Raw genomic sequence first — 24552 nt, forward strand, 5'->3', positions numbered from 1 at the left:
TTTTCATACCGTCATACCTTGCTGACATAATACCCCGGTATGGGTATTATGACGGTATGACTTTCATTTTCATCAGCGCGCGGGGGGGGGGGGGGGGGGAGCGGAGCTAAGTTAACAATTGAAACACGTTGACATTAGGGCCGTTCTTTCAACCTAAAAGTGCACTTTCTTCAACCTCGAACCTAAATTCCTTAGCGACCCGTGTTGCCAAAGTAAACAAATCAGCTCGCACATTCGAGACACACACAGGGTTCCCACGGTACCTGGAAAACATGGAAAACATGGAATAATTTTTTTCATTTTCCAGGTATGGAAAAGTCATGGAAACTGAGCAAAAGTGAACACTTACATGGAAATAGAAACAGTTGTCCTGGACAATTGTATTGGATGATGTGTAAAATAGTAATAAAATGAAACTATTGAGCACAAAATTAAGATGTGTTTATAAAAACCCTCTTGGCATCCTATATGGTATGTTGGAATTTGATGCAGGCAACTTGGTGAGGCAGGCAAAAGTATAGTTTCGGATTGGTGGACTTCAGGAATAATAACGTTACTCGCGATCTCAATAGAAGGGTCAAATACATGCATTTCCCAGCCAACACGGGAGCCTTGACATCTACAGTCTGTCTTGTTTTGGATGAATAGTGATGAGTAGAAATGAAAAACGGAAATCTTGTTTTATTAAAGTAGTTTTGACATGTGATATAGATATTGTTTCATTGTGTATTGATTAACTTTACATTTGCGCTTCATTACTTTACAAAAGTTATACTGGCACATGGGTCTAATACAGCAATGGATTATGGGTAAATGCAACGTTAAAGCAGTGCCAATGTAAGACTGACTTTACATTAAACGAATGACTAATATAGTATAAAGTAGGGTATTATTTGGACTAAAGAATGGTGTTGTCTCACCCTACTCGCATGTTGAGGGAGAGCACCATACATTATACACTGGGAAACCACGGCAGAGAGTGAGCTCAACGGGAACAACCCCACTTTTGCCCCACATTTTCTCTGCAACCGTCTTCCCGTCTGACATCCTCTGCTAAAGGTCTAATCTACACTGCTGCCACCTATCGTCACAGAGGGGAATTGCAGCCATTTTGTATAAATAAAAAGAAATGGGGGAAAATACAGGAAAATATTTTAACGGTAGGACGGCGGGACAGAAGGTTGAAATACGGGAGAATCCCGGAAAAACGGGACGGTTGACACGGGTATGACATGGAGCGCAATCTTGCTAGCCAACATTCAGTTTGTAACTAACTAGCTACTAGCTAGTGTTGGCTAGCTTGCATTGCTAGCTAACTACCAATACATTTTCACATTAGGCTGTGACATTACTTCTATACTAGTTGACATGAATAGTCTAGTCTTGATACATTTTGTAACATTCATTCTTATAATATAAAAAATGAAAAATCACAAGCTATTTTGTGATTTTCATTTTTTTTTCTTAAAAAAGATTATACTACTAAATAGGAACATTTGGGCTGAGACATTTTTGAAAAATCATTGATCATGCCTAGACTGATTCTATACATCTATACTGTTAAGCTAAGCTTACTAGTGGGGTTGCTGTACTGATGAACCACAGGGGAACCAGCCTTATGTTTTCCCCTTTAGGTTCATTAGTTTGATTTACAAAAGACGAGTAGGCATACTACCCCTTCATAATCTGATAAGACTAATAAATAAAGGAAAGAGGGAGGAGGAAGTGAAGAGGGGCGAAGATGAAAGAGGAGAAGAGAGTAGAGGATGACAAAGGAAAAGGGAGTGGAGAGGAGCTGAGAAGAGTAGGAAGAGAAGACAGGAGCAGACACGAGGGGAGGTGTGGAGAGAAGAGGACAGGATGAGATAGGAGAGGAAAGAGAACATATATCAATCCCAGTGCTCATGTGTTTCAAAGTTCCAGTTCAATAAATAGTTTTTCATCTACAGCTTGTTGCATTATTTCATGCATTGCTCTAAGCATTTACAATGTAGACTTGACTGGCACATCTTTTAAATCAAGTAAGTAGTCAGGTGTCCTAGGGGGTTGTGTGTGTGAGGGGAGGGGGGCACGGATGGGGGCTGAAAGCTTCAGGGGCCTATAGATCATCACTTAATATGGTACCTGGAAAATCAGGAGGTAGCATGGAAAAAAATGTCAAGGCAAGCGTGGGAACCCATTATGAAACGAGTCATACGGAACAAATAACGTATAATGGAGGCTGAAATTAGACCAATATGACTCACAAACTCACGACAGTAGTACACAACTACACATACAGACTCATAAATTGATTCTGCCTTGATTAAGTGATAATCAAAACCCAGCTTAAGCCGTTAAACCCCTGTAGTGAATCGCGAAGCCAATACGAACACACACAGTCGAACTGGAACGCTTTACCAAACATACACTCCCAGCATTCATATCTCGTACGTTCATCTTCCATACGCTTAACCATAACATAACTTACTTACCGGTACCCAAATAACGTGTCCCCGAGTCCACATTCATGCACGAATCCATTTCAAAACGTTAGAAAAACGCTCCGTTTCCCGATTCCTCAATCATCCAATGTCTGGAAGTGGACCCATGGTTAATAAACGGACGGCCATCGGTCCATAACCGCATTCTATAGAAGAATAAGTCTTTATTTGTCGTGCAGATTAATACACACATGCGAGATGAAAGACCAAAAGGAACATGCGTGTTGCGTCACCTGCTCAGCTCAGCTCTGCTCTGACAGAGAGGGAAAGACAGACTGCCCTCTGCTGGCGCGTGCTGTGCACTACAACCAATGCCGTCCCTGTTATAACTATGTGTCAGTGTAATAGAAGGAAACACATCTGTGATTTGGCGCACAGTCTGTGATGTCACGGTATTGAAAATCATACCGGCGGGATTTCGAAATACCCTGGTATACCGTAATACCTTCATACCGCCCAAGCCTAATCTCATTCTATATCACAGCTGAAAAATTTATAAAAAAAACCAGGCCATTATAAGAGGCCCGTCCTCTATTTGAGTACCCTCCACTATTAGAGGATTTACGGTAAATAATAATAAAAAAAATAATTTAAAACCGATACAGATAATTTCCGATATTACATTTTAGTGTGTATATGTGGTGTGTCTATGTGGTGTGTCTATGTACAGTAGTGTGTCTCAGGGCTGTACGCTAAGCTTTTTCACTAGGCACAGGTGCACCTTAATGAAAAATTTAGGGGCACAGAATCTTTTTTAGGGGCACTTTTTTTAAATAACAATTTTACCATTATAGTGCAAACAAATATGTTCCTCCTGCCTCATTACTGTGGTCCTTTTATTTAACATTTAAGTGCTTTTGTTTTCAGGTTTGTATCTTTTATAATGAACCAACTGAAGTATTACCACAGCTGCAAACATTTCTTCTTTCATTGATAACAGTGTATTCAACAGTGTTCATTAGGGATGGGTTAGGATCGTTAGGATTTTATCGATATTACTACTCTTATCGATTCGATACTGCTTAACGGTTAGGTACTTTATCGATACTCTTATTGGTTCTTTTTGATTATTTTGCAATTTTTTTATTGAGAACATAATCGACATTGCTTTATTATTCTTTTATATAACTATATTACTGCACATGGCTACTTTTTGATCAATTAATACAAGCAGTCAGATAAATTAACTATTTTGGGACTTTCTATTTTAATTAGAAAGTTCTTAAATCAGAATACCCAGCTGTTAAAAACGGTTCAATACTTACAATATAATGTAAGCCTTTAATAAGTGGCTTACATTATTTAGAAAAATCTTTTAAAAGTCCAAATATTTATTAGTAGAGATTAGGGATGTCCCGATCCGATCACGTGATCGGAATCGGCGTCGATCACGTGCTTTTCAGAGGATCGGGGATCGGGGAAAAATAATAATAAAAATCGGCAGTCAAAAAAAGAAAATTTTTATTCAACAAACATGACCATGTCCACGTCTTAAACTCATACGGAGGCCTTAGTTTTGGTTTTAAATTACATATAATATATCATCATTAATGTATTTATTGTCACACAGAGCAGAATAATTGTCCACAACAAACACATTCCCCTTTAATTTTCACCGTTGCAACAAACACCCCTTTAATTTAGACGCTACACGCTCCACATCACAACAACAGTACAACACGTCGCTCCCGAAACACGGTTAATATCCACTGACTTGAGCAGCTAGACTTAATGTCAGAGGTTTGGAACTAAGCATTTTAAAATAGAAAGTCAAGCCAGTTGCAATGTTTGCAAGGAGGACAGGCTGGAGGCGAAGTTTTCAGACTAACTTTTCACCTGGAGGATAACGTTACGTGACTGAGGATTATCGTCGGCGTTTCAGACCAGAATGGACCATTACGTAAGTCGAACACTGAATGTATACTAATGTGCAAACATATATTGAAACTTTTAATATTTCTCATATGAAGCAGAAGCACATTTCTCAGGGTGAATGTAATAACAAAAGCCTCCGCTCTCGCGCCCCGGACTATAGGCAACAGATGGGCTTGTCTCGCTCTGCCAGTTTCTGACAAATGCGTCAAAATTGATTACTAATGTGAAAGATCGGATCGGAAACGATCGGATCGATAGATATTTAAAATCACATGATCGGGATCGGATCGGAAGCAAAAAAAGGCGATCGGGACATCCCTAGTAGAGATACTTTTAGAACAATAGCCTGATGATATATTTCCCATGAGTTAAGTGGCTGCATGACTGGAGGGGGGGGGTGTGTGTGTGTGTGTGTGTGTGTGTGTGTGTGTGTGTGAGCGCACGCTTTGTGTAGTGGGCGTGTCAACAGTGTCAGCTGAACTCGCACCAAACAAGGCATAGGGAAATAGTCAGACATCTCAGAATTATTTCATAATACAAAGTTTCTGAATGGATATTTGGATTAAACCAAGTTGTATGCAGTGATGAACGGTCTTTCCCCACGGAACACAAGTTGCTTAACGTTACACGGGTCGCGTTATGCTTGCTAACGATAGCAGTGTAACTTAATGTTACACACGTCGCGCTATGCATGCTTAGCTTGCTAACGTTAAGATAGGAGATAGCAGGGGTATGGCTAAGAGAATTATTAAGCACTCCAGCCACCCAAACAACTGCCTATTTGAACTGCTGCGGTCAGGCAAGCGATACCGGAGTCTCATGGCAAGCACAGAAAGACTCAGAAGAAGCTTCTATCCCCAGGCCATCAGGTTGCTCAACGAACAATAACACTATGCAACAACCATCAAATGCACTCACAACACACACATCCACATGCACACACTCACTTTAAACAAACAACACACTGCAGCACCCACTCTCCACACTTTAGAACACCTAAACACACTTTATATTTATTGGTAAAGGATTTGCACTACAACCCATACCTCAGTACACCTTACTGTAAATTGTACCTAAATTGTACCTCATCCCATTTCTGCTTTGCACTATATAGTATTGTATATTAGTATATTGCATAGTATATTGTATATTGTATGGTAACTCAGTTACTTCTATTCTGCATCGAACATTGTACATATGTATATACTGAACACTGTGTCTACGTACGTGACTTCTATTTTTACTTCTATTTTTACATGCTATACTATTTTATTTTATTTCATACTTATCTTGTCTAGCACAGTCTCTGGAGCGTAACAGAAAGAAGCATTTTGTATAAAAGTATTCTGTACTTCTGTATGACAACTATTAAAGAAACTTGAAGTGTAACTTAATGTTACACACGTCGCGCTATGCATGCTTAGCTTGCTAACGTTAAGATAGGAGATAGCAGTGTAACTTAATGTTACACAGGTTGCGCTATTATGCATGCTGTTGTGAAGGATCAGATTAAACCGAATATATATATTTATTTATGGATATATATTTAATAGTATTTGTATATCGTCTGATATCCCTTGTATATTCCTTGTACATATACACGGAATATCCCTTTATTCTACTACAGCCCATAATAGTTCATTCTCTTATTGGACAAAAGGACCAGGCGCCAGGGACAAGCCCCTGGCGTTCAAGTTCAAAGGTACCGACGAGACATGCCCTTACTAGCCCCAGCTCCGCGCAGGAATACGGCTACCGAAAGCAGAGTGGCCCTATTTGTCCACCGTGCATATAAATATGGCGCAAGAAATGTAGAATTCCTCTTAGTCCTTTACCCTTCTACCCAACTAAGTAACAAGACGTGAAGCCTCACCCCACGATACCGCGTGCGGTGTAGTACGGCCTGTTTGGCCTTAGAATAGCATTGAGACCTCGTGCGAATTAATAGCTGAATTGCCAGAGTTTGGCACCGTATTTCTATTAAGTAATAATAGTCTATTATGTATGGTGCATCGTTCGGTTAGAGTTCTAAAGTGAGCAGCACCCCCATCGCTTCCTCGCGTTATCTAGAGTCTTAACCAGGTTGGGCAGACCACGCGTGGTGCTTTCATCCGAGGAGTTCTAGGCGAGGACGAGTGGACCTGCACATTGGATTACCTCCCCCGACGACTGCTGAGCCCTATACGGCATGGAATATCTATTTGCTTTGGTGCTTTGATTTGTGGAGCGGATAATCGCCAACACCGGTGAGTGTTGGATTTACCCCGAGAGGAGCCAAGGTGAGACGGCGCTCAGACCAGACTGAGGTCGCCTCGCTTCTCCTTCGTTGTGGACCTACAGCTACAGCTACAGCTATCGTCTACAAGAGAGCCCAAGTGTATTCATCTGTGGATCAAGGTTCTACGGGCACTGTGTTCTGTACCTGAACTCTCCCTAGAAATCGTTGACCAGACGGGATACAGCCGACGGCTCTCCTACCCCCCCTACTGGCTTACAACCGGCGGGACCCCTTCAGTATATTATCCAGCTATAATCATTAAGTGCCATCGTTATAATTCCCTAAGAGCCAGGTTGTATACTTGCTTCCTGCGTAACCAGAGATTGGACATTCAGTGTTGATTTGCCTACGAGTACTCATTTGCCTTACAAGTGCATTCAAATCATAAATGTAATAAGTAACTATTATATGTACCCTTTGCTATATATTAAATATTTGACTATTACCTTTGTGTGGACCTGATTTCATATGTGGGAAAGTGTTCATCATACTTAGATATAACCTGAAAGCAACATTTGGTACACTATCTGCCCGGGCCCCAAGATGGCGTTTTAATTCGATGCTGCTTAACAACAAGGAATTCATTACACAAATTAAAGAAGCTCTCACAGTATTCCTACAAGACAATACTAACTCGGTGCAAGATCCCAGAATATTATGGATGTCGGTAAAGAATATGATCAAGGATTTCTCGGATAGATTTACCTCCATATTGCGCAAAAATCAAAACACAAAACTGTCTGAAATGGAAACGCTTTACTCAACGCTTTTTAATTCTTTAAAATACAACAACTCTACCAGACTAGATAACCAAGTTAACATTCTAAAGAGCAAAAAAAGCAATGTACAGACAAAAATCGGAATTGCAAATACGCAGCACTAGACAACAGCAGTACTTCCAAGGTTCTAAACCTAGTCACCTATTAGCCATGCGACTAAGAATTAATGCAAAATTTGCAGATATAACTGCCATTAGGAAACAACAAGCTCTAGTAACAGAACCCAAAATAATAAACGATACATTCAAAGAATTCTACTCCGATTTATATAACTCAGAAATGACCTTTGATCAAGACAAATTAGACACATATCTTAATCAAATTACTCTCCCTAAACTTACGGAGGAAGACGCTAAACAGTTAGAAGTACCGATCACATTAGAAGAACTCAAGAAGGCCATATCCGGAATGAAAAACGGCAAAGCTCCGGGAATTGACGGTATCCCATCAGAAATGTACATTTCTTGCTGGGACATATTTGGACCCTTATTACTAAATATGATCTTATACTCAGTCAAAGAGGGAAGCTTCATAGAACACCAAAATACCGCACTCATTTCAGTTCTTCACAAAAAAGACAAAGACCCCACTGAGTGCGGTAGTTACCGTCCTTTAAGCCTCCTCGGAACCGATGTCAAACTGTACTCTAAGATATTAGCCATCAGATTGCAAAAGCATATGACGTCTTTAGTTCATCCGGACCAAACAGGCTTCATAAAAGGTCGCCTGATCAATGATAACATAAGGCGAATACTGCACGTACTAGATACAGACAAAGAGGACATCACACCTAAGGCGATACTATCCCTGGATGCTATGAAAGCATTTGACAGGTTGGAATGGTCGTTTCTATGGGCAGTATTGGAAAGGATGGGGTTAGGAAAAGGTTTCATTGATATGATTAAAGTACTATACAAGGACCCATCGGCCAGGATTACAACAGGCACATTCATCTCCGATATCTTTCCGGTATCACGCTCAGCCAGACAAGGTTGCCCTCTTAGTCCCGGACTATTCGATCTATCATTAGAACCTTTAGCACAATTTATAAGACAATCCCAACACATAGAACCAATAGTAATCAAGGGCACACATCATAAAATTTGTTTATATGCGGACGACGTAATATTGTTCATGCAAAACCCCAACAACACATTGCCGCTTATACTCAAGTTGATAGAGAACTTTGGTGATTTATCGGGATTTAAAATAAATTGGCCTAAGTCGGCTTTTCTTCCTCTTAACACCAGTGCAAAAAAAGAGACAACCCTCCCAGGTGCGATACCCATGGTCAAACATTTCAGATGCTTGGGTGTGGAAATATTTCCCACCATAAGACAAACGGTGAAGCACAATTACACAAAAATACAGAACAAAATCAAAGACGACCTGGACAGGTGGGCAAAACTTAAAAACTCAGTACAGGCAAGGGTATCAATAGTTAAGATGGATGTATTACCAAGAATCAATTTCTTCAGCTCAATGCTTCCGTTACCTCCTCCAGAGGGCTACTGGAAAAGATTACAAACCTCCACATACAAATTTATTTGGAATAACAAACCACCTCGCATAAAAAGATCCACCGCACAGAGAAATAAAGCAGACGGTGGCATGGCAGTCCCAGATTTTTTACAATATTTTAATGCCTTCACATTAAGACCATTGAAGAAGATATGGTTTGACCCCGAGGCTTTGGTATCTTGGAGAAAATTAGAAGAAAACATAGTAGCCCCACAGAGATTGAAAGACATAGCATACACTAAACTTTTAATCAAGCATTGTGAGCGAGAATTTGGCCCAATAATTACCCATGCAATCAGGACATGGCGGGAAACACAAAGGAAATTTCCTAACCCTCAAGTATGGCATAATCACACTCCCATATTCAATAACAATGCTCTCTTAATGGGAAAACGACCTATAAGATTCCCTATATGGGAAGAGAGAGGCATACACTCATTAGGGGATATTTTTAATAACAAGGGCCTCTGTAGTTATGTCGAAATATGCATAAAGTTTAACCTCACCGAGTCCACATGGCTTTTTTACATACAGTTACGACTTTGTATGAGATCTCACGGTGTTCCATTACACATACCAATTGAACACCACAGATACCACAAATTTTTCTATGAAAGAGATACATTGGGAGGTTTTGTATCAGGTTTTTATTATCAATTACTAACGTCCTCGTATGAAACCCTTCAACTAGACAATGTCTGGAGGAGGGATATACCAGACCTGGAAAATGACTTTGATTGGCAAGGAGCCTGGGCAAATGTCCGACTTACATCAAGGAACCCGGATCATCAACAAATCAATCTGAACTATATTCACAGGACATACTTGACTCCTATAAGGCTGTGCAAAATGGGGCTTATACAAGACTCCAAATGCTCCCAATGTACAAATGGGGACGAAGGAACATTTATGCACATGTATTGGGACTGCCCACCAGTTAAGGCATTCTGGAAAGATGTGTCCCAACAATTATCAATACTCGTATTTTGGAATATACCTGTACACCCCGCGGTATTGCTATTGAATGATGTTTTTGAGTTTGCAGTGAATCCACAACTAAAAAGATTGGTTTTATCGGGTATCACAGTAGCTAAAAAACTGATCGCATCACGTTGGTTTCAACCGGAAAAAATGTGCCGGAAAGTGTGGTTTCTTACATATCTCGATGTGATATATCAAGAAATATCTACAGCAAGAATTCTGGGGCTCAATGAATCCAAAATGTCAATGTGGTTAGAAGTGGTGGAGAGAATAAAAGCTAGCCTATAATGGTAGTGTCTGGTTAGGAGTGAGGGATAATGGAGGTACTATCCAAGAGGGGGTCCGGGAGGGGGGGGTTTGAGCTGGAGCATATGTGTGTAGGGTTTTAGAAAATAGGTATTAGGGGTATATTATATACTAACATTTATATAATTGTAACTTCGCTGGATATACACTGTATACGGTTAAAATGTTATTATTGACTATTTTTGTTTTATCCTGTTTCTGTACTTGCATATATTTTAACCACCTTTACTGAAAGTTTCATTATACATTGTGTGTTGAGTACTGACTTTTAATAAGTTTTGTTTTGCAATAATAAAAAAAAAAAAAAAAAAAAAAAAATCATACTTAGATATCGTGTACTGTATGGCCAGTAATTAAAGTACATAAAGCGGTAGTGGTTTAATGATACCATACTTATCAATACAGTCAGGGAATTGTACCCCTCAGTTACACATGCTTTTTTCGAACGTTTCGTTCTCTCCACTATGATGAGCTCTGCTCTGCTTCAGCACGGACAGCACCTCAAGTACCCGTATGTGCATGTGTGAGTAACAGCCCCGCTCCTTGGGCAGACGGAGAGAGACAGAGGGAGGAGAGATATAGAAAACGGCCAACAAGATTAGTTCGCAAGGTTTAAATTCCTCGAAAAAAAGGAGTGAAATACGAATGAAAGGGTTGAAATCAGTACTAGCAAGGGTGCCCCCAAATTTTTTTTTCTACTAGCACATGCTATTTTTAGGGGCAATATGCTACGCCCTCGTAGCACTGTACAGCCCTGTGTCTATGTGGTGTGTATATGGTGTCTGTGGTTTTTCCGCTGTCGACTAAAAACATACTTCTTCAATCAATATCTGAAATGAAAAAAATATATATATTATTTATATATACTAACCTTTGTACTTTGTCTTTTACTATAATGCACTCTGCTACTAAGGACTCTACTTTGCCTATATTACTACCTACTATGCTAATCTGTCTCTACTACTATGCATTCAAGACTCTAGCACTCAAGTTCAACACTGTTTGATGAACAATGTCACTAATGTGTCTGTGTGGTGTGTATGTGTGGTGTGTCTATGTAGGTATTTGATGAGAACAGTCCTCTCAGACCTTCCAACCCCTACTCTGCTACCAAGGCTGCTGCTGAATACCTGGTCAGGTCCTACTGGGAGCAACATAAGGTCGGTACGCGTCAGTACAGACAGAGACAGACAGAGACGCACAGACAGACAGACAGACAGACAGACAGACAGCTTTATGTTCCTGTACTAAATACAAGGTCCATATATAACTTAATGCTGTGTTCCTTGTTCCTTGCTGTTCATGTTTTTAAATTCCAACTCCAGTTTCCTGTCATCATAACCAGGAGTAACAATGTGTACGGACCCAGACAGTACACTGAGAAGGTACAGTAACACTACACCCAGACAGTACACTGAGAAGGTACAGTAACACTACACCCAGACAGTAACACTACACCCAGACAGCAATACTACACCCAGACAGTAATACTACACCCAGACAGTAACACTACACCCAGACAGTAACACTACACGCATATAGTAACACTACACCCAGACAGCAATACTACACCCAGACAGTAATACTACACCCAGACAGTAATACTACACCCAGACAGCAACACTACACCCAGACAGTAATACTACACCCAGACAGCAATACTACACCCAGACAGTAATACTACACCCAGACAGTAACACTACACCCAGACAGCAATACTACACCCAGACAGTAACACTACACCCAGACAGCAATACTACAACCAGACAGTACACTGAGAAGGTACAGCAACACTACACCCAGACAGTAATACTACACCCAGACAGCAACACTACAACCAGACAGTACACTGAGAAGGTACAGCAACACTACACCCAGACAGTAATACTACACCCAGACAGTAATACTACACCCAGACAGTAATACTACACCCAGACAGCAACACTACACCCAGACAGTAATACTACACCCAGACAGTAATACTACACCCAGACAGCATTAATACTACACCCAGACAGCAACACTACACCCAGACAGTAATACTACACCCAGACAGCAATACTACACCCAGACAGCAATACTACACCCATACAGTAATACTACACCCAGACAGCAGTACTACACCCAGACAGTACACTGAGAAGGTACAGCAACACTACACCCAGACAGTAATACTACACCCAGACAGCAATACTACACCCAGACAGTAATACTACACCCAGACAGCAACACTACACCCAGACAGTAATACTACACCCAGACAGTAATACTACACCCAGACAGTAATACTACACCCAGACAGCAATACTACACCCAGACAGTAATACTACACCCAGACAGCAATACTACACCCAGACAGCAACACTACACCCAGACAGTAATACTACACCCAGACAGTAATACTACACCCAGACAGCAACACTACACCCAGACAGTAATACTACACCCAGACAGCAACACTACACCCAGACAGTAATACTACACCCAGACAGTAATACTACACCCAGACAGCAATACTACACCCAGACAGTAATACTACACCCAGACAGTAATACTACACCCAGACAGTAATACTACACCCAGACAGCAATACTACACCCAGACAGCAATACTACACCCAGACAGCAATACTACACCCAGACAGTAATACTACACCCAGACAGTAATACTACACCCAGACAGCATTCATACTACACCCAGACAGCAACACTACACCCAGACAGTAATACTACACCCAGACAGCAATACTACACCCAGACAGCAATACTACACCCAGACAGTACACTGAGAAGGTACAGCAACACTACACCCAGACAGTAATACTACACCCAGACAGCAATACTACACCCAGACAGTAATACTACACCCAGACAGTAATACTACACCCAGACAGCAACACTACACCCAGACAGTAATACTACACCCAGACAGTAATACTACACCCAGACAGCAATACTACACCCAGACAGTAATACTACACCCAGACAGCAATACTACACCCAGACAGCAACACTACACCCAGACAGTAATACTACACCCAGACAGTAATACTACACCCAGACAGTAATACTACACCCAGACAGCATTAATACTACACCCAGACAGCAACACTACACCCAGACAGTAATACTACACCCAGACAGCAATACTACACCCAGACAGCAATACTACACCCATACAGTAATACTACACCCAGACAGCAGTACTACACCCAGACAGTACACTGAGAAGGTACAGCAACACTACACCCAGACAGTAATACTACACCCAGACAGCAATACTACACCCAGACAGTAATACTACACCCAGACAGCAACACTACACCCAGACAGTAATACTACACCCAGACAGTAATACTACACCCAGACAGTAATACTACACCCAGACAGCAATACTACACCCAGGCAGTAATACTACACCCAGACAGCAATACTACACCCAGACAGTAATACTACACCCAGACAGCAACACTACACCCAGACAGTAATACTACACCCAGACAGTAATACTACACCCAGACAGTAATACTACACCCAGACAGCAACACTACACCCAGACAGTAATACTACACCCAGACAGCAACACTACACCCAGACAGTAATACTACACCCAGACAGTAATACTACACCCAGACAGTAATACTACACCCAGACAGCAATACTACACCCAGACAGTAATACTACACCCAGACAGTAATACTACACCCAGACAGCAATACTACACCCAGACAGTAATACTACACCCAGACAGCAATACTACACCCAGACAGTAATACTACACCCAGACAGTAATACTACACCCTGACAGCAATACTACACCCAGACAGCAATACTACACCCAGACAGCAATACTACACCCAGACAGCAACACTACACCCAGACAGTACAATGAGAAGGTACAGCAACACTACACCCAGACAGTAATACTACACCCAGACAGTAATACTACACCCAGACAGCAACACTACACCCAGACAGTAATACTACACCCAGACAGTAATACTACACCCAGACAGCAACACTACACCCAGCCAGCAATACTACACCCAGACAGTAATACTACACCTAGACAGCAATACTACACCCAGACAGTAACACTCCACCCAGACAGTAACACTGAGAAGGTACAGTAACACTACACCCAGACAGTAACACTGAGAAGGTACAGCAATACTACACCCAGACAGTACACTGATAAGGTACAGCAACACTACACCCAGACAGCAATACTACACCCAGACAGTAACACTACACCCAGACAGTAACACTGAGAAGGTACAGTAACACTACACCCAGACAGTAACACTGAGAAGGTACAGCAATACTACACCCAGACAGTACACTGAGAAGGTACAGCAACACTACACCCAGACAGCAATACTACACCCAGACAGTAACACTGAGAAGGTACAGCAATACTACACCCAGACAGTAATACTACACCCAGACAGCAATACTACACCCAGACAGTAATACTACACCCAGACAGTAACACTACACCCAGACAGCAATACTACACCCAGACAGTAATACTACACCCAGACAGCAATACTACACCCAGACAGTAATACTACACCCAGACAGCAATACTACACCCAGACAGCAATACTACACCCAGACAGTACACTGAGAAGGTACAGCAATACTACACACAGACAGTACACTGAGAAGGTACAGCAATACTACACACAGACAGTACACTGAGAAGGTACAGCAATACTACACCCAGACAGCAGTACACTGAGAAGGTACAGCAATACTACACCCAGGCAGCAATACTACACCCAGACAGTAATACTACACCCAGACAGCAATACTACACCACACCCAGACAGCAATACTACACCCAGACAGTAATACTACACCCAGACAGTAATACTACACCCAGACAGCAATACTACACCCAGACAGCAACACTACACCCAGACAGCAATACTACACCCAGACAGCAATACTACACCCAGACAGTAATACTACAACCAGACAGCAATACTACACCCAGACAGCAATACTACACCCAGACAGTAATACTACACCCAGACAGTAATACTACACCCAGACAACAATACTACACCCAGACAGCAATACTACACCCAGACAGTAATACTACACCCAGACAGCAATACTACACCCAGACAGTAATACTACACCCAGACAGCAATACTACACCCAGACAGTAATACTACACCCAGACAGCAATACTACACCCAGACAGTAATACTACACCCAGACAGCAACACTACACCCAGACAGCAACACTACACCCAGACAGCAATACTACACCCAGACAGCAATACTACACCCACACAGCAATACTACACCCAGACAGTAATACTACACCCAGACAGCAATACTACACCAAGACAGTAATACTACACCCAGACCGCAATACTACACCCAGACAGCAATACTACACCCATACAGTAATACTACACCCAGACAGTAATACTACACCCAGACAGCAATACTACACCCAGACAGCAATACTACACCCAGACAGTAATACTACACCCAGGCAGTAATACTACACCCAGACAGCAATACTACACCCAGACAGTAACACTGAGAAGGTACAGCAATACTACACCCAGACAGTAATACTACACCCAGACAGTAACACTACACCCAGACAGCAATACTACACCCAGACAGCAATACTACACCCAGACAGTAATACTACACCCAGACAGCAATACTACATGCAGACAGCAATACTACACCCAGACAGTACACTGAGAAGGTACAGTAACACTACACCCAGACAGCAGTACTACACCCAGACAGTAATACTACACCCAGACAGTACACTGAGAAGGTACAGCAATACTACACCCAGACAGCAGTACACTGAGAAGGTACAGTAATACTACACCCAGACAGTAACACTACACCCAGACAGCAATACTACACCCAGACAGCAATACTACACCCAGACAGTAATACTACACCCAGACAGCAATACTACACGCAGACAGCAATACTACACCCAGACAGTACACTGAGAAGGTACAGTAACACTACACCCAGACAGCAGTACTACACCCAGACAGTAATACTACACCCAGACAGCAATACTACACCCAGACAGTAATACTACACCCAGACAGCAATACTACACCCAGACAGTAATACTACACCCAGACAGCAACACTACACCCAGACAGCAACACTACACCCAGACAGCAATACTACACCCAGACAGCAATACTACACCCAGACAGCAATACTACACCCAGACAGTAATACTACACCCAGACAGCAATACTACACCAAGACAGTAATACTACACCCAGACCGCAATACTACACCCATACAGTAATACTACACCCAGACAGTAATACTACACCCAGACAGCAATACTACACCCAGACAGCAATACTACACCCAGACAGTAATACTACGCCCAGACAGTAATACTACACCCAGACAGCAATACTACACCCAGACAGTAACACTGAGAAGGTACAGCAATACTACACCCAGACAGTAATACTACACCCAGACAGTAACACTACACCCAGACAGCAATACTACACCCAGACAGCAATACTACACCCAGACAGTAATACTACACCCAGACAGCAATACTACACGCAGACAGCAATACTACACCCAGACAGTACACTGAGAAGGTACAGTAACACTACACCCAGACAGCAGTACTACACCCAGACAGTAATACTACACCCAGACAGTACACTGAGAAGGTACAGCAATACTACACCCAGACAGAAGTACACTGAGAAGGTACAGTAATACTACACCCAGACAGCAATACTACTCCCAGACAGTAATACTACACCCAGACAGCAATACTACACCCAGACAGCAATACTACACCCAGACATCAATACTACACCCAGACATCAATACTACACCCAGACAGCAACACTACACCCAGACAGTAATACTACACCCAGACAGTAATACTACACCCAGACAGCAATACTACACCCAGACAGCAATACTACACCCAGACAGCAGTACAACACCCTGACAGTACACTGAGAAGGTACATCAATACTACACCCATACAGTAATACTACACCCAGACAGCAATACTACACCCAGACAGCAATACTACACCCATACAGCAATACTACACCCATACAGTAATAATACACCCAGACAGCAATACTACACCCAGACAGTAATACTACACCCAGACAGTAATACTACACCCAGACAGCAATACTACACCCAGACAGCAATACTACACCCAGACAGTAATACTACACCCAGACAGCATTACTACACCCAGACAGCAACACTACACCCAGACAGCAATACTACACCCAGACAGCAATACTACACCCAGACAGCAATACTACACCCAGACAGCAATACTACACCCAGACAGCAACACTACACCCAGACAGCAATACTACACCCAGACAGTAATACTACACCCAGACAGCAATACTACACCCAGACAGCAATACTACACCCAGACAGCAATACTACACCCAGACAGTAATACTACACCCAGACAGCAATACTACACCCAGACAACAACACTACACCCAGACAGCAATACTACACCCAGACAGCAATACTACACCCAGACAGTAATACTACACCCAGACAGTAATACTACACCCAGACAGCAATACTACACCCAGACAGTAATACTACACCCAGACAGTAATACTACACCCAGACAGTAATACTACACCCAGACAGTAATACTACACCCAGACAGCAATACTACACCCAGACAGTAATACTACACCCAGACAGCAATACTACACCCAGACAACAACACTACACCCATACAGTAATACTACACCCAGACAGCAATACTACACCCATACAGTAATACTACACCCAGACAGTAATACTACACCCAGACAGCAATACTACACCCAGACAGCAATACTACACCCAGACAGTAATACTACACCCAGACAGCATTACTACACCCAGACAGCAACACTACACCCAGACAGCAACACTACACCCAGACAGCAACACTACACCCAGACAGCAATACTACACCCAGACAGCAATACTACACCCAGACAGCAATACTACACCCAGACAGCAACACTACACCCAGACAGCAATACTACACCCAGACAGTAATACTACACCCAGACAGCAATACTACACCCAGACAGCAATACTACACCCAGACAGCAATACTACACCCAGACAGTAATACTACACCCAGACAGCAATACTACACCCAGACAACAACACTACACCCAGACAGCAATACTACACCCAGACAGCAATACTACACCCATACAGCAACACTACACCCAGACAGCAATACTACACCCAGACAGTAATACTACACCCAGACAGCAATACTACACCCAGACAGGCTACCATCACACCTTGCATGGCTTTAGGTTACGTGACAGTTTGTGACAGTTGTTTGCATCTTCTGTCTTGTATTCCAGGTCATCCCCAGGTTTCTAACCCTCCTGCAAGTCAACAAGAAATGGTTTGTATTCAGTTCTTCAATGTGGTCTATAAACACAGGCTTTAGGCTACCATCACATCTTGTATGGCTTTAGGCTACCATCACATCTTGTATGGCTTTAGGCTACCATCACATCTTGTATGGCTTTAGGCTTTGTGTCCACCGGGGACGTTTTTTTCAAGACGGACCGTTTTGAAAAGCAAAAAAAAAAAAGCTCAGAGCGTTTTCCTGAGTCTCGCGACTGCCGCGGCTCCCCCACTTGCTCGATGTTGATTGGTCGGTCGAAAAAAGTTACCTTGATGAGCTCATCAAGGTAAAACGCCAGCCGCAGAGAGCGCTAAAACGTGAGGCGCGGCGCTGGGAAAAGGAGCGCGCCTGTCGCGTCTGTAGCATAGAAATTAATGACAGAAAGGAGCTGACAACTCATAAAACGTCCCCGGTCGACACGGGGCCTTAGGCTACCATCACACCTTGCATGGCTTTAGGCTACCATCACACCTTGCATGGCTTTAGGCTACCATCACACATTGCATGGCTTTAGGCTACCATCACACCTTGCATGGCTTTAGGCTACCATCACATCTTGTATGGCTTTAGGCTACCATCACACCTTGCATGGCTTTAGGCTACCATCACACCTTGCATGGCTTTAGGCTACCATCACACCTTGCATGGCTTTAGTTAATTAACTAATCACCGCCATTTGAGTGTGTGGCCTAAATCCTTTCAAAATAAATAAATAAATAAAACATACCAAATATACAGGTCTGTACTGAACACAGGTTCACATTTCATTGCATTCGTTTTAACTTAAAGCGACAATGTGTTTTTTTTTTATTAATGAGTCTGGAGTGTGTACAGAGCAAACTGAGAGCACCTACAACACACCACTCACCTTCACTGCTCTAACCTCACATGGTCTGGTGAGACCAGCGTCAACACTCACCTTCACTGCTCTAACCTCACGTGGTCTGGTGAGACCAGCTTCAACACTCACCTTCACTGCTCTAACCTCACAAATCTATTTGATTTGACTAAATATGAATATACTATATAAAAAATATTTCAACTTTTAAAGGGGAAAATAGTTTTGTGAACTATGTTCAGAACAGACATATATTGTGTTTCTCAAATCCAGCAACAGAAATGCTCATTCAAGACAGACAAAGTGATGACGACATGACTCACTGTCTTTTATTGCAATTTCTAATGTTTTTTATTCTGTACAAAAATAAGAAATAATCATTCTCCCTGCTGCCCCCCCCTCCATCATTCAGGACTACTTGTGATTGTTGCATTTCACAGAATATAAGAAAGCAGAAAATAAATCTAAACGCCAGGTATTAAATCTACATATCGCCCATGATCCTCTCTGGTACAGTACCATCCAGGGCAACATCCCAAAGTCCAGACACTTCCTGTTTGTTGATGATGTCATCACAGCCTTCCTGACTGTCCTGGAGAAGGGGATTGTGGGAGAGGTCTACAATGTTGGAGCCAGCTGTGAGATTCCTATCATTCAGCTAGCAAGACAATTGGTCAAGATGGTAGGTTAACAAAATGGTAGGTTCACATGTTAACTAGATGGTAGGTTCACATGTTAACTAGATGATAGGTTTAAAGGAACACTCCAACATTTTGGGAAATTAGCTTATTTGCCATCTACCCTGGAGTTAGACAAGAAGATGCATACCTTTTTCTTCTCTGTGCATGCAGTAGGAGTAGGAAGACGTTGGGAACTAGGCTAATGGAGGAACCTACTTCCAGTAACTGACGCTAAGCTAGGCTAAGGGTGCGCGTCTTCCTACTCCTACTGCATGCACAGAGAAAAAAAAATATGTATCTTCTTGTCTAACTCCAGGGTAGATGGCAAATAAGCTAATTTCCCAAAATGTTGGAGTGTTCCTTTAACTAGATGGTAGGTTCACATGTTTACTAGATGGTAGGTTAACTAGATGGTAGGTTAACTAGATGACAGGTTAACTAGATGGTAGGTTAACTAGATGACAGGTTAACTAGATGGTATGTTAACTAGATGACAGGTTAACTAGATGGTAGGTTAACTATATAGCAGGTTAACTAGATGGTATGTTTACTAGATGGTAGGTTAACTAGATGACAGGTTAACTAGATGGTAGGTTAACTAGATGGTAGGTTAACTAGATGACAGGTTAACTAGATGGTATGTTAACTAGATGACAGGTTAACTAGATGGTAGGTTAACTATATAGCAGGTTAACTAGATGGTATGTTAACTAGATGGTATGTTAACTAGATGGTAGGTTAACTAGATGGTAGGTTAACTAGATGGTAGGTTAACTAGATGGTATGTTAACTAGATGGTAGGTTAACTAGATGGTAGGTTAACTAGAGGGTATGTTAACTAGATGCCAGGTTAACTAGATGGTAGGTTAACTATATGGCAGGTTAACTAGATGGTAGGTTAACTAGATGGTAGGTTAACTAGGTGTGTGTGTGTGTGTGTGTGTGTGTTCCCTAGGTAAAGAACGTTCCTGACTCGGAGCTGAATGACTGGCTGGAGTTTGTGCCCGACAGGTGAGTGTCGTAACCATGACGATAACATCTACAGCACTGTGTTTAAATCACCATGACGATAACATCTACAACACTGTTTAAATCACCATGATGATAACATCTACAGCACTGTGTTTAAATCACCATGACGATAACATCTACAGCACTGTTTAAATCACCATGACGATAACATCTACAGCACTGTGTTTAAATCACCATGACGATAACATCTACAGCACTGTGTTTAAATCACCATGACGATAACATCTACAGCACTGTTTAAATCACCATGACGATAACATCTACAGCACTGTTTAAATCACCATGACGATAACATCTACAGCACTGTTTAAATCACCATGATGATAACATCTACAGCACTGTTTAAATCACCATGACGATAACATCTACAGCACTGTTTAAATCACCATGACGATAACATCTACAGCACTGTGTTTAAATCACCATGACGATAACATCTACAGCACTGTTTAAATCACCATGATGATAACATCTACAGCACTGTGTTTAAATCACCATGACGATAACATCTACAGCACTGTTTAAATCACCATGACCATAACATCTACAGCACTGTGTTTAAATCACCATGACGATAACATCTACAGCACTGTTTAAATCACCATGACCATAACATCTACAGCAGCGCGACTCAATGATGGTGACTTTAAAGCTACAATGTGTATCGATTTTCTTAATTTTTTGTTACAACTTTGCTCCAAAACACATCTTAATGTGGACACAGTCTACTGTGAGTGAGTCTCATTGATCAGTGTATCAGCAGTGAGTCTCATTGATCAGTGTAGCAGCAGTGAGTCATTGATCAGTGTATCAGCAGTGAGTCATTGATCAGTGTATCAGCAGTGAGTCATTGATCAGTGTATCAGCAGTGAGTCTCATTGATCAGTGTAGCAGCAGTGAGTCATTGATCAGTGTATCAGCAGTGAGTCATTGATCAGTGTAGCAGCAGTGAGTCATTGATCAGTGTATCAGCAGTGAGTTTCATTGATCAGTGTAGCAGCAGTGAGTCATTGATCAGTGTATCAGCAGTGAGTCATTGATCAGTGTAGCAGCAGTGAGTCATTGATCAGTGTATCAGCCTGACCATGTATAACGTTTGAACTCTGACCTCTAGGCCGCGGGTTGACCTGCGCTACCCTATCAGCTGTGAGAAGCTACAGCAGCTGGGATGGAGGCCTGAAGTGACCTGGGCTGTAGGCATCAGGAGGACAGGTACAATAGAGAACTAACTGTGAAGTATACTAATAAACTACAGGTAGAGACCTAACTACCGTAATTCCTCTAATAGTAACCCCGGCTTGTATTTGTTTCAACTGTAGCGGGTACCAGGCTTGTATTAGGAGGAGGCCTGTATAAGAGGGAGGCCTATATTTCAAATTTTCAAACGGATCATAATGAATAAATCAACATTTTGTGTCAGTTTGAACCCAGTAAAATGTACTGGGTTCATTTATTGAAACCAAGTACTGTATGAAATAGTAAACAGTGCAATTACAGGTGGTCACTGGTCATTTCAACGTTTTCAAAGTGAAATCAAGTAACTAGCTCAGTATGCAGCTCAGTATATTAGTAACCCGGCTTGTATTAGGAGGCCGGCTTATAATTGCTTAGCTCAAGAGCGCACCCGGCCATTAATAGAGACCCGGCTTGTATTTGAGACCCGGTTACTATTAGAGGAATTACGGTATGTGAAGTATACTAATAAACTACAGATAGAGACCTAACTATGTGAAGTATACTAATAAACTACAGATAGAGACCTAACTATGTGAAGTATACTAATAAACTACAGATAGAGACCTAACTATGTGAAGTATACTAATAAACTACAGGTAGACCTAACTATGTGAAGTATACTAATAAACTACAGATAGAGACCTAACTATGTGAAGTATACTAATAAACTATACAGATAGAGACCTAACTATGCGAAGTATACTAATAAACTACAGATAGAGACCTAACTATGTGAAGTATACTAATAAACTACAGATAGAGACCTAACTATGCGAAGTATACTAATAAACTACAGATAGAGACCTAACTATGCGAAGTATACTAATAAACTACAGATAGAGACCTAACTATGTGAAGTATACTAATACACTATACAGGTAGATAAGTAACTATGTAAAGTATAATAATACACATCTGTACACACCTATATTTTAGTATTATTATTTAAATATTCTGCCTTGTCTCTAAGCTGTCTCCCTTTCTCTGTAGTATCCCCACCATGTTGTCATTGTGAAAGTACATGTACTGTGTTTGTCCATATACCATAATTTAATGTATGTAAAGTGCTTTGAGATACCTTATGTAAGGCGCTATATAAAATAAATTTATTTATTATTATTATGTAAAGTATAATAATACACTATACAGGTAGATAAGTCACTATGCAAAGTATAATAATAAACTATACAAGATAAGTAACTATGTAAAGTATAATAATAAACTATACAGGATAAGTAACTATGTAAAGTATAATAAACTATACAGGTAGATAATTAACACTAAAATAGAAAATGTTCCCTTCCCTCCAGTCAAGTGGTATCAAGACAACCCAGACTTCTGGCCAGATGCACCAGAAGAGCAAGGACCAATCAGCAGCGAGATTGAAGATACCAGTGACCAATAAGCAGCTGAGATGCAGCAGTAACAGCCTCAGGGTTCCAAGTGAGGAAGGGACCATGTGACCAAAGATGTGGGAGAGAAGAGACGGGTTTTTACCAACTCTATGATGGACTTCAACCAGAACGACCAAAGTGTTGGAACATATCAATATCAGCTCATTAAATGTTGGCAATTTGCCAAACTGGACCATTTTTATTTTGTCTAAAAACTGATGTAGGTGACTTGGTCATTGGATCAACCTTGGTCATAATTTCTAGTGCTATATGTGTCAACATTGACCAATCCTGGTGTTGTTGGGGGCGACGGTGGCTCAGGAGGCAGAGTGGTAGTCTGGAAATCGGAAGGTTCCCGGTTAGATTCCGGCTCCTCCCAGCAGCGTGTCGAAGTGTCCTTGAGCAAGACACTTAACCTCTGACTGCCCCCGATGAGCAGGTTGGCACCTTGCATGGTGGCCTCCACCGTCGGTGTGTGAATGAATGGGTGAACTTGTAAGTCGCTTTGGATAAAAGCGTCAGCTAAATGACTAAATGTAAATGTTGTAAAATGGGTGAATGTGAGGCATAAGTTGTAAAGCGCTTTGGATAAAAGCTGTTCTATAAATGTTTGTCATCAGAGCTGCAGAGGAAACAGCATTAAGGCTTCGTTTCACCAGGTAAAGTTTAACCTCAGTGACAAGCTACTGTGT

General features: G+C 41.7%; 1 protein-coding gene across 2 annotated transcripts in view; it reads left to right on the forward strand.

Moving 5' to 3' along the window:
* tgds (TDP-glucose 4,6-dehydratase) overlaps positions 1-24552 on the forward strand; it is a 49667-nt gene that overhangs the window by 21218 nt on the left and 3897 nt on the right. The window contains exons 6-12 of one of the 2 annotated variants that reach the window (XM_084314991.1): positions 11285-11383; positions 11549-11608; positions 18631-18674; positions 20035-20200; positions 21154-21209; positions 22345-22442; positions 23777-23909. In XM_084314991.1, coding sequence (XP_084171117.1) covers positions 11285-11383; positions 11549-11608; positions 18631-18674; positions 20035-20200; positions 21154-21209; positions 22345-22442; positions 23777-23871 — 618 coding nt within the window. In that variant the 3' untranslated portion in view covers positions 23872-23909. Of the gene's footprint in view, positions 1-11284; positions 11384-11548; positions 11609-18630; positions 18675-20034; positions 20201-21153; positions 21210-22344; positions 22443-23776; positions 24412-24552 lie in introns of those variants that run through there. The other variant, XM_084314990.1, reaches the window with a different exon arrangement.

Source organism: Notolepis coatsorum, assembly GCF_963971535.1.
Source record: "Notolepis coatsorum genome assembly, chromosome: 1".
NCBI classification, from domain to species: domain Eukaryota; kingdom Metazoa; phylum Chordata; class Actinopteri; order Aulopiformes; family Paralepididae; genus Notolepis; species Notolepis coatsorum.